The 13,249-nt window shown below is 39.8% G+C and overlaps 1 protein-coding gene across 17 annotated transcripts in view; it reads right to left on the bottom strand.

The window, feature by feature from the left end:
* The window catches only part of ROBO2 (roundabout guidance receptor 2), an 839,550-nt gene extending 826,734 nt beyond the window's left edge, over positions 1-12,816 (bottom strand). For all 17 annotated transcript variants that reach the window (XM_081199575.1, XM_081199578.1, XM_081199595.1 and 14 more), the window contains exon 1: positions 12,675-12,816. In XM_081199575.1, coding sequence (XP_081055701.1) covers positions 12,675-12,801 — 127 coding nt within the window. In that variant the 5' untranslated portion in view covers positions 12,802-12,816. The remainder of the gene's footprint in view (positions 1-12,674) is intronic.
* Positions 12,817-13,249: the final 433 nt, after the last annotated feature.

Raw genomic sequence — 13,249 nt, 5'->3', positions numbered from 1 at the left:
TCCTGTTTAAAAACATCTCCACAACTTGCTCAGTACCAATAACTAATTCACCGAGAACTAGTCCATTCAACTTATTCAAAGTTGCTGTAGTATTAAAGTCAGGCTAGAAGCCCAAACGTCTGAATTACACAGGAATGTCTGCTGCTGAGCTGGAACCATACTATTTACCTAACACTGGCAAGTTTTGCAGAATCAAATACCTTGGTTTGCAGGTACAGAAATTTATTTATTTATTTATTTATAAATAAATAAATAGTGGTACAGTTCTATGCTTTTCTGATGTTTGTATTTTTATGTTTTTACCTGTCATTCTATTATGTTGATTTTACTATGTACACCCATTTAATGTACATTGAATTTTGTGTACAGCATTGAAATTTGTGTACAAAATAAATAAAGTTTGAAATTATTTAACCAGGCTTTAACCAATATTTTTCCCCTTCAGAAAGGCACAATCCAGATACAAGACCTGCTGAGACAAAGTGAGTTTGAGGCAGATATTGGGTTGGCCCAGCTCACCTGGGGCTTTCCCTCAACCTAGCTGAGCCAGTTTGGAATGGAATGGTTTGTGGCCCATTTGAAGCAAAATCAGTCAAAATGCTTTTTTTAGGAAAGGAAAGGAAAGGAAAGGAAAGGAAAGGAAAGGAAAGGAAAGGAAAGGAAAGGAAAGGAAAAGAAAAGCCACTACAAAATGTTTTCCACTGAAACTGCAGAAAGATACAACAGATATTCTTTTAGATGAGCGGAACTGAGATGCAATAAGGCATTTTGCAACAGGAACAATTCCACTAAATATCACTGAGTACAAACAATGGCAGTGGAGAAGAACATTTTCCCTGCCATCAAAAGCACCATGGTAGTATAGTTCTTCAAATGGACTCTTTATGGAATCTATATGTAGGTTAATTCAGCACACTTTTTCTATCACCTGGAGAGTGCTCTAACCCCCACAGCCAAGAATTCCACTAGTGGTGCAAATTAAAAGCAATTGTCAGCATGTTGTTGGATTGCACAAAGGACAGTTATTGAATCATGGTTAACATACCACTGCTGGCCTTTCAGCTTTGAGGATGTGATCCATAGTACTTCCCAATTGGTGCTTGCCAGGCAAGGGGGATAGTCTATATGGTGTATCATTGGTCTTTACATCATAAGAGTAACTGTAGATAATAATCTGCACTCAGAGAATGTATTGGAACAAAACTTAACTTCATCCAGTAGAAAAATACTTTCTCCATCAAATGAAGAATCCTTCCTTTGAAAGAAGTGATCTATTGGATCCACCCCAAAGTATCTGGGGTTCAGCACAAATCCCCCTCCAAGCTCTCAGAGTGCTCAGAAGGATGGCTTAAGGTGTAAATGCATTTGAGGACCGTTGGGTTGAAAAAAATAAAATAAAATCCCTAAGATCTAGGGACTTAGACAACTAGAGTGTGGGAAGTACTTGGCCTGGGCTGAATTTCCAGTTCACCAAGGTGAGCTATTGCCTCTCCGGCTGCAGATAAGAAGGGGAAGTAGATTGGTGTCCTGCCCCAGCCAAATGGAGGCCTGCCTGCTACTATTCCACTTGCTCTGTGGCTACTGCCTTTTGCTGTCAGCATCATTATCCCATTGCACACAACCCTACGAGTGATGTCACCACTTTGCCACAACTCCTGAGGTCACTTGGAGTCAACAGGGTCTTCAGACTCAGTGAGGTATTTTGGGTGATGTGGCACAAAAGTGTTACTGTTTAAGGTGTGAACATTTGCTACTTTAAAGCAATTTGAAACTTTAAAGCAGCAGCAGCAGCAGCAGCAACAACAACACTCTCTGGAGCCATCTCTCCCTTAGTGCCTAACTTTGAGGAAGAACCTTACGTTTGTCACAGCAAGACATAGTGGGGGCAAGATGGCCTAGAAGGGCCTAGGAGTGTCCGCTGTTTAAAGCAGCAAGAAGTTGATGCATGGGAAATGAGGAGAGGAAGAGTGGTGCCTTGGTGGATGCTATGAGGCATCTGCTCTGTCTCAGGCTGAAGATGTCTCTACTGGTGTGGTGAAAACCTGCTAACTGGGGCACAGAAAGAGGTGTGCTGAGACTGGTTGATACAATATTGCATCCTTTGTACAACAGACTGCAGCTCCACACAGTAATGCTAGGGGAGTTTAAAAGTTGAGTTGCTCATAGTGTTGGCAGACCCTACCCAGAAAGCTTCACTGTTGTGGCAAAATTACATGTTGATTTTTTTATTTTTAAGAATAGATTTTCTACTTCTTGATAAAGTTATAGAATGAAGATACTTCTTGCTAAGTTTCTGTAGGGGTGTACAAAAAACTGAAGCAAGAACCGACCCTCCCCTTTTGTGAAATGAAAACACACCCAAATTGACTTGATCTAAGAGCTGCTCAACAGTGGAAAAGACTCTCTTGGGAAGTTGTGGACTCTCTTCATTAGAGGTTTTAAAGCAGAGGTTGGATGGTCATCTACCATGGATGCATTGCAAGGGGTTGGACTAGATGACTCTTGGGATAACTTCCACGTCTACAATTCTATTATTCTGTGATTCTTTGGTTTGTGCTTTGGCTCCTGTAGAGCCAGGATGATAGCTTAATTGATTTTAACAGGAGAATTAAACATGCTTAAACCTCGCCCATTGAAACCAATGAGAGAATGTAATTTTTATTTTGGATTCTGCCCATAAAAATACAGGAGAGAGCAGTGCTATTTTTCTAGAAAAAAGAGGTGCCGGGATTCACCATAAACTCACCCTTGCTGTCTTATACAGTCATACCTTGAGTTGCGTTTGCTTCATGTTGCGTTTTTTTCTGGTTACGAACGCGGCAAATCCAGCAGCATGCAGGAGCGATCTGCATACTTCGTGCATGCACAGGAGCGCTCTATCGCAGCACATGCACGCGCAACAACCCCCACCAAACAACCCCCCCCAAAAAAATAACAACAACCCCTTATCTGCCTTTCATTAAGTCCCTTATTCAATCTAAGGAGCCTTTATAAACCCTTTATAAACCCTTAGTTTCATATTACTCAAATGTATTTATCTTTGTCCTTAAAGCATGGGTGATCAAGAAAATGAAGCAGAAGCTGGTGGAACCAGAACTCAGCCATTTTTTTATCATGCAGAAATGGTCACACTTAAAAAGGTGTTTTGAACAAATTAGTGTACTTGTGAGGAGTTCCCCCTGAATGGAATAGCTCTTACAGAGCAGGTCTGGTGCTTTAACTAGCATGTTTAGAGGGTTAATGATGATACACTAATGCTATCAGTAAAAATGCAGTGTGTCTCTGCAGGAATCTAATTTACACAAGCTAGGGACCTGAGTAAAGCAGGCCTCCTGCTGCAGACCTTTGCCTTCCAACAAGTGAAGGGCAGTGGAGATAGGTGATGGGGATGTGACAGAGAAGGCAGCTACCATATTTCTACTCAGACCTCACATTGTTATAATTGTGTGGGGCTTTAAATGCATGCATAAGGATATGCTGACAGTATAGAATGGATTATAAAGTGAACAGACAAGCGTCATGTTAGTTCCAGAAATACAAAGTTCATTTGTCCTCTTCTGCTTTCACTTTTTACAAAAATCACCACTGTTATGAGGAGAACCACTCTTTGCTTTCATGTGTTAGTACATTTAAATTCTCACAAATACCACACTGAATCCCATTGTCAACTGGCAACCACTGAAGCCAAGATTGAAAAAGAAGAAGCCTGGAAGTTCAGCCAAATGCTCCAATTTAAAGCTAGCCATCAGAAACCCTATTTGATACAAATCCAGGTCCTACAAACCTTCCTAATTAGTGAATCATATGCATTCCATATTGTGAAATCATTTACACTTCCAGATTACTCTGAACAAAAACTCATGTATAAACCGTCAAAAATCTTGATTACTTGCACGTTGAGCTTTTGAGGCTCTTGCACACAGCATATTTACTAAAGTTTCTGCAAACACACACCATAACTTTCCAAATTATAATTCTGAATTCAAAGCTTATAGGGTCAAAGCTCATTACCATTAAGCAGGAAGAATTAGCCTCTTGGTCACATCTTCCTCAAGTGTACATAGAAAAGGATTCAGAATTTAATCAGACAATCAGAAAAGGAAGCATATTCAAACACAGAACTATAATAAAAGAAATCTTTAAAAAGAAAATTTAGCCAATTAGAATAACCTGATTTTGAGACATGCTTAGCAAATTAATTTCTACATAAAAGCAATCAAAGTGGCAGTAACTCTGTGTCTCAAGCATTCAGAACTCAAATAAGTCTTCAGAGTAAGGTGGCTTTGCACAAATATTCATTACCACAGTGAAGTCAGCTGATTTGGGATGTCTGAGCTTTCCCTACCACAGACAATCTATTACCACATATTGAAAAGCCACAGAGCTGCTTTTTGCTAGCATGTTACTTTAAATGTTTCACAGTAAAAATAAAAAAAATCACACATCTTTCCCCCCGCCCCCCCAAAAAATTCAGTGTTGTAAATTCATATGCTAAATGACATAGGCATAGTAAAGATTACTCTTTTATTTTGCAAATAATATCATTCTTCACAAAATATCATTCTCTGCTAAAACCTAGCACAGATTCAACATAAACCACTGTATTTTGCATGGCTGAAAGCATATGCAACATATACATCTTTTTCCATTTTAACATAGTGGCTACATTCAGACATATTTTGGAAATGAGCCAAGCAATCTCTCCTCATGTGTGGCTTAGTAAAAACTTGCTAACATAATCCAACTATAGTCTGTCTTAACTGACAAGATATGGTTTGAACGAGCAAATGAAAGCTGGAAAACTTACCAGGATCAAACTGTGGTTGCTATCTGGGGTGTGAGGGCTTGCTGAAACCACAGAATGACAAACTATGGTTTGATTAACCCAGGAAGTCATTTATTAGGCAGCATTAGTTAGTAAGGAGGATATAAACACACAACTAGTTTCTAGTTTGGAGGAGCAGAACCATGGAATCTGAATGCTACCAGTAACATCCTAGTTTCTCCTTTCAGGCATTCTGCGCCCAGACCGTTCAGCACACTTTTATTCACCAAACACTCATTTTTCACCATGATGCCAAATATAGTCCAAATGCCTTCAAAAAATGTCAGAATACTTTTGCCTGCATGTTTGCATAGCAGAGCCTAAACTTGTAAAACTTGTAAAATGTGATTCCCGTGGCTTGAGATTTATTTTACAGGTTTATGGGGGAGGTGGAATCCATCAGAATTTGCTTGTAGTCTAATGCTGTATTCTAGCAAATTTTAAAGTCTTTATCTTGAACTAGGAATAGTGTCTCCCAGATCTTCCCATTGTTTCTTTATTTAGACCAGACATGGGCAAACTTGGCCCTCCAGCTGTTTTGGGACTACAATTCCCATCACCCCTGACCACTGGTTCTGTTAGCTAGGGATGATGGGAATTGCAGTCCCAAAACAGCTGGAGGGCCAAGTTTGGCCATGCCTGATTTAGACGTTTCTTGAGTCATTACTTTGGCAGCTCCTCTGCTATGGATTTAGTGAGAACAACACAATTTCGTCCTCTGTCATCCCCTTCTCCTTGTGCCCTCAATCTTTCCCAACATCAGGTTCTTTTCCAGACAGCTCATACAAAGTATCTATAGCAAGTGTGGAAACCTTTGGCCTTCCAGATGTTGCTGAGCTACATATCCCAAAATCTGGGCCATGCTTCCTGGGACTGGCAGTAGCTGTAGTTCATGAAGGATTTGGAGGACTAAACTTCCCCACACCTGATCTACAGAAACTGTCTGAAAGATGCATAATACTTATAAAAAGCATTTTATAATGGGCTTGTGGGTAAAAAGATTTGCATGGCATTCAGAAGAGTATTACTTATGATTTGTTTCTCTTTTTTAAAAAAACACGGTTTTAAAGATTAAACCATGAAACCAAAGTTTCACTCCCTTCTTCCGAAGAATTCCTAGAGGTGTTTACAAATGGCTTTTAAAAGCTATAATGTGGTCCTTGAGTATTTATCAGAAAATTCTTTGAGTTGTTAAGAGTCTAAAATCAATGGTATTTAGAAGTTAATGTAACTGCCTTTTAAAAAATTACTAAAATGGGGAAAGCCAAAATATCCACATAGCTTTCTTAGGCACCTCAATATGCATGTGGGGTAGTTCTTCATTTGTAATATTATGATTATTTATTTATTTATTTTATTTCTATATCGCCCTATATCTGAAGGTCTCAGGGCGGTTAAAAATCACTTACGTAAAATCAAAACGAAAACCAGATCCCCCTCCCCCCAAAAGAGCCAGCATTTTAATATCTCTGAATATCTGATCTCTTAGAACATTTAACAGGCAATTTCCATGGGTTCATTCTATTTGTAGTGCTAATTAAGAAACTTTGGTTTTGCCTGCTGATTCTCTAATGTTCACAATACTTCACAACTGTTCCAAAGCTTCTTTCCTCACATCTATTTTCCCATAATGAATTTGCTCAGCTTCTAATTTAAGAATCTTCTCTTCAGAATTACAAATCTACTTTCTGACAAGTAATTTTTGGGGATGTGTGGGTTTTTCTAACAGCAACCACTGCAAGCAAATACAAAGAGGAATTCAATGGAAGGTGGCATTGCAAATAAGATAATGTACAACAGACACTGGGACCTATGAATGGTACTGCATTGCAAAGGGCAACATTCTATACTCAGAAAGAAAAAGCAATGGAAAGAATGGACAGGATCAAAAAATGGGAATCAAGGCCACACAATCCTAGATATACTTTGGTATAGAAGAGGTTGGGTTCCAGCTGGAGGAGTTGTACTAAAAGGAGCCAAGAAAAGAGTAAAAATGTAAGCACTGTTAACCGGAAAAGCAGTTTGCCCATTGGTTGCTGTATAAACTTTACACAGATACTGCAACTTGGACAAATGGTGCTCCTTTAACTCACACATGTACCAAAAACTGTGGCCCAAGTTTTTTTTACTGCAGATATATTATGGATAACTATCTGGTGATAAACCAGTAGCAGGTATGATTTTCTCTGATAAATAGTAATGATGCTTCCTGATATGAAGCTTTCTCTTTAAAATAAGTCATGCTAACTACACATCAATTCTGATGAATAGCATTGTGGCCTTTGCATACATAGGTTCTTTAGCAATAGTAATTGTATAGTATAGTATAGTATTTCATGTCAGAGAAAGACATGAAAATTGTTACAGCTGAGATTAAACTGTATCTTACTACTGAAAGTAATGTGGAAGTAAACTGCTACTTTTTCACAGGGTAACTATTAGTACAGCAACATTTCTCTTTTAAATGTCTAATGACTTGCTGGATTTCCACCTGGATTTGTAGGTGGAAAAAATTATAGATGGAAAGAAGTTGTAATGTTTCTAGCCACTGTTTAGTACCTGACAAATCTCCCTGGTGCAATCTGTACCTTCAAATGTTTGAGGCCTTGGATAATGTATAGGAAGCCTACACAATATACCTGTGTGGAGGCTGAGGGTGGAGCCAGCAGGAACAACTTCAGTTTTCCCTCTAACAAATTATTAATTGTGTATGCTGAACAAAAGTAAAGACTAGCACTTTCCCAACTTCCTCAGTTCTACCTACCTGATATTCTCAATGGCCTACTAGTTGTCAATGGATGCCCAATTTTCTCATGGCATTTGGCCAATTTGGCTTTCACATCTTCTCTTTATATACATGTAAATCCACTGTATCCATTTCCAACCCACATCAAATCTTTATGTGCATACTGAGAAAAGATTTGACAATATGAAAGTAGATGTGATTTCCGTAGATTATTATGATGAATCTCAAGATCAGATATACCTAGCAGTGTACTTAAAAGATGCAAGGCACAAGCCCTGAATTATTTTGCACTCCATTCTAGATCACCCTAAATGCTTTTCACTTCATTTATCTCAATCAATTTCCCAAGAGATCCTGTTCCAAATAAATTCACTTTTCTCTTTAATTGCCCCCATTTATTACTTTCCAAGTGACCTCTAAATAAAATAATAAATAATCAATCAATCAATCAATCAATCAATCAATTTTTCTAAGTGAATAGCCTACCTGGAATCCAAAAGCACGTCACAGTTCTATTTCCCTTGAGTTCATTACCTACCCAGAAACACCCAGGGCACTCAGAAAAAAGATTTGGGGCCAATACACAACATCCTTGGATATGTCCCCTACATAACTGAATATTCATACATATAAGTTAAGAAGGAACAGTTTGAATTCTTTACAACTGCAGCATCCAGACAATGTTCAGGGCAACTGCTTTGTAAAAGTAGTACACAGTTACTACGTCCAAGTTCTTAAGATGTCACACTATAGGCACACTGGTGATTTTGTAGAAGGTATTTATTATCACAGTTCATATCCATTGTGTTTAAAGGCCCTTTCCAACATTATCTTAGCAAGAGGGGAGATGCTGCAGTGTGGTTCCTTCCCCATCACCTGGCTCCTTCAGCACTATTTATTTAAATATTTATAAACCAGGCTCTCACAGGAAATACAGCAAAGTAGTGCACAACAGAAAAATGTAATCTAACGACAACAGAATTGGTAAAAGCACTAGTAACATGTTGATAAAAAATAGTTGGTTCACAAAAACAATCCAGTTCAACAGAGGCCTGTCTGAACTGTCTAGGGTATTGTTTTTGTTTTTAAAAAGCACCTAAAAGAAAGTGGGGATGTTTCCTTCCAGACACAAGGCTTGCAACACTAAAGACTCAGGCCCTGGTAAAGGTGAACTGAACCTCTGGGGCATGGGGGAACCATGAAAATGATTTCCACTTGCACATATGGACTTCTTCCCCTTCTCCACACTTGCCCCATGCACTCTCCAAATATAAGCATGTGTACAGGGTGTGCCAGGTGTGCCCAGACACACATTAATGTCTTTTTAAAATGTGGCTTTGTGAGTCCCTGACCTTTTTTCAGCTGTAGTAGAGTACTAGCTACACCATGGCAAGCAGGTTGCTTCTCTGTGTCTTCCAATGAGATGTGTCCCACAAGTTCAAGCAGGTTATGGTGCCCACCTCCCTTCAAGCCATGAGTGCTAGCACAGTGAAGAGGCTGTAGGAGGATGGGATAGATGTTCCTGCAATGGTGGGAGTGTGTTTTAGTTTGTTTGCAAAGAGCCTACTGCTTGCCACCTTTTGTGGGGGCTCTGCATTGTTGCAAAACCTCAGGCAACAGCATGAACCCTCCAAGTGGGGCCAAGGTAATTTCCCCTGAGCACTGTCATCTCCTCTTCCACAAAGACAAATTCCCTGGCTTCACACCCTGAGGAAGTGTGCTATGCACATCTATGTCCCCAAATCTGCTCCATGGGGTTGTAAAAACTCTCAGATTTGGGGAAGCACAGAAAGAGGAGAGTGGGGGAAGTCCTGCTGACAAGTGAAAATCCTTGCACTAATGGGATGGTTACTTAGTGCTGCATTGAATACAAGCCTTTGGGCCCATGTTGTTTAGGGCCCAAAGTACCTTAGAAGCCAGGTGATTTGGCAGCACCTGTGGCTCCTTTCAGTGCCAGAACTCCCTATCCTACAATAAAGGTAAAGGACCCCTGACAGTTAAGTTCAGTCACAGATGACTCTGGGGTGGCGGCGCTTATCTTGCTTTACAGGCCGAAGGAGCCGGCCGTTGTCCGCAGACAGTTTTTCCGGGTCATGTGGCCAGCATGACTAAGCCGCTTCTGGCGCAATGGAACACCAAAACCAGAGCAGCGCACAGAAATGCCATTTACCTTCCCACCAGAGCGGTACCTATTTATCTACTTGCACTTTTGGGCGTGCTTTCGAACTGCTAGGTTGGCAGGAGCAGGGACCTAGCAATGGGAGCTCACCCCATCACGGGGATTTGAACTGCTGACCTTCTGATCAGCAAGCCCAAGAGGCTCAGTAGTTTAGACCACAGCACCACCCACGTCCTTATCCTACAATATAGGACAATAATTATGTGTGAAGGAAACCTTTTATGGTCTGTTCCCATGTGCCCTGGACCTTCTAACATTACTGGAAAGATGTGGAGGAAACACATGCTGCAGCAGCTCTTACTTATGCTGCTGTCAGATCTTTATTCATCAAGCCAGACTTCAAATAAAACAATATTTTATCATACCTATATTGTTTTGTGCAAGTGTAATTCTTCTCAGTACTAACTGAGGGAAAGAACTATTAGAAGAACTAAGGCACCTCTTTCAACAACAGTAACTGACAACAAAATGTTGAGCATTCAGAACAGTTGGTACTTACCATGTATTCAGAACAAGAAACAAACTATGAGTAGTAAACATGTTGTCCCCTGATACTACTGGAAAAATCAGTACCTTGTTGGGAGATAGAGAACCAACAACAAAACCACAGATAAGATGTGAGCCAACAAAGATAAAGCCTGACAGGTTCTTTGTCACCTGTGGAACTTTCAGTATCTGAACATGTTTGTGCAAGTACAAATGTTTACAAAACCCATGTGCTCATGGTTTTTCCAGATTTCTAGAGCCAAAGTGGAAGTGGGGGAGAATATAGAGAAATATATTTACCAAACGGACATGTCAGTTTTGAATATTCTTCCCTCTTCTCTATCCTGTCTAATGAATCTAATGTAATCTGTTCCGTCATTGCATTCCCTCTGTATAGGGTCCATATAACTTCTGAAAACTGTACAGTACATGTTTGTTACCAAATATTTGTATAGCCAAAGCAAAGCACTTCAGTTTCATACCTAAGGATCCGTTCATGCACAAGTACTCTGCTTATGGCAGCCTCTTATTTCCCTATGCTCATCTCAGCTTCTCCTACTAATGAGATACAAGGCATTTATCCAGTGCCTAACTTGCCATTGTCAGACATTGCCAGAAACATCCACAATATGCCTTGAGTGGTGGCTTGTGGAAACTTTATTCACAGCAAAACAGTCAATTGACCTTTTGCACACAATCAAGAAACAACTAATAAGGACACAAGCTTTTATAAACCAAGCAGGGATGTGCACTCTGCTTTCCACCTTGCCACAACCATCAAGGGGCAGCTTAGGCATTTCTGCTCATTTATCAACCATATCATCATTGAGTGACCATGAGAGAAAGTCTGTTTCATGTAGTGGAGGTGATGTGATGATGTGCCTGTGTGGAGAAACCTATAGCTACCAGAGAAGGCAGGGATCTTCTCTATTAAGCTAACATGATTAGTTTGCAAATTCACTGTAGGCCTTTGTCACAACTCAGCTTCACACCATCTGCATTTCATGAACCACATTCCCTGCCTCCGTTGACACTGGCAGGCAGGAAGTACAGCAAGTTATTCTGCACGGGTATCAAGTACACATAAGAAGAAAAATAAAACATGTCATAAGCAAGCCAGCCATGTTCACCTGCCACAACTTTCACTGAAATAAAGCAAAAGCAAAAGAAGACAGATTCATAATCTGTTGGCTACCTTGTGCTTTACACATTTCAGGCTAATTTCCTGCTGGAACTTTTCCCTTGAAGATACAGCACGTGGATGGTTTGTAAAGTCTTTCATGCAATGAGAGATGGGGGGGGGGGAGAGAGGGATGGGATGAGAGTCTCCTGCTGAGATGTTGTGATGAATTATTAAAACTTCTTCTTAATGTTGATGTTACTCTTTAACCTCAGATCACAACACTGACAGTATAAAAAAACCAGAAAATGCTATTGAAGCAGTGATCAACTGGAGAGGTGCACAAGTCCTGGGGTGCTCCCAATCAACAATATCAAGAAACATCTGGGGTGAAAGAGAAGGCGAATACTGTCTAGCATCTGCTACAACCACTCCCCCCCCCAAGTCATTGATATTCATTTACTATTTGACCATCAACTATTTTTATCCCATGTTTTCCCATAGATATCAATTTATTACTTTCCAGAAGCAAAACAAAGCAAACTTTAGCAAAATTAATATTTAGTGAACTGTAATAGCACAAGTAGCATACATATCCTCCTGAGTTTATGAGCATGGAAAGAAATAGATTGCAGCCTTCAAAAGCCGTAAAAGGTTTTTTTCTTTTCTTAGCACAATAAAATAAATTCAATAAAGTTAATGCAATTATTCATTATTAACACATCAACACTGATACAGTCAGCCAGTCCATTAGTGATGCTGGCACTGCATTTCCGTAACAGTCATGTTCTGAAAAATGTCTGCCCAACAATTTCATAATGTGTACTAATAATGTGTACATTGAACAGAATAAAGTACCTATATATATATATATATAAAACAGGTCAATCTCGGGAGCCTACAGTGCCTTTACAGGCAACATAGACACACGCATCTGTGCCCCCTCTCCCTTCCCCCTCTCCCATATCCATTCTGAAACAAGCAAACAATGCTTTCACAATCACAAGTACACCAATTTCTAAATCACCTGTTTAGAATATGTACATGGCAAAAGCTTTATCCAGATATGCCAAGATCTCTTATGCTTATTTAAGTCAATACTTCCCTTTTGGAAGGAAAGGCTTTACACAGGAAAATGTACAAGCAACACATTAGATTCAATTCTATATTCCATTCAGAATTCATCTGAAATCTAGACACTAATTAAAACCTCAACCATTTCAAAAAAAATATATTTATTACCAAGAAATCAAATATGAGCCCTGTTTGCTTTTCAGGGTTTCCGATTGACATTCCTTATAAAACTTTTATCACTTACCACCCTTCCAGTGCTTGCCTGATTTAGTCCTACTTAGCTTGCTTAGAGTTGGTCCAGAGAAGAGCAGCATCAAAATAAAAAGAAGTTCAAGCATTGTAATTTCCCTCTGTCTCTCTGATGATAACATTTCCGCAAGTTATTTTCCACAGGTCTTCTCTCCCTCCACCCCTTACATCTTTCCCCTCACTTTCTCCATTCAGTCTTTGCTTGGAAAGGAGTCATTAATCATTGAAAAATCAGTACACGGAGCGGTTTTGCCATTCTGAAGTAATATCTAGTGAAGTAGCCCTGAGGAACGCCACATCTCTCTGTGATCCAGCTTTTCCCACACACAACATGCAGCTAGTGCTGCTGCTGCTGCTGTTGCTGCTGCTACTATAGGAGCTATAAAAGAATTTCGTGCTCCTCACTTTGGCTTCAGTGGGAATATATTCGTCAGCTTTCAGTGTGAGCGTGATTGAAAATGATAAAAACAGTAATGCCTGTGTCCAGCAGAACAGAGAAAAGATGTCAGGATTGTGGGGGGTGAGAGAAAGAAAAAAGAGAGAGAGAGAACAGATGAGAAGCAGTTGTAC

Source organism: Podarcis bocagei (assembly GCF_964188305.1).
Source record: "Podarcis bocagei genome assembly, chromosome: 6".
In the NCBI taxonomy this organism is placed as follows: domain Eukaryota; kingdom Metazoa; phylum Chordata; class Lepidosauria; order Squamata; family Lacertidae; genus Podarcis; species Podarcis bocagei.
This window is presented reverse-complemented; position numbering and strand designations above follow the sequence as displayed.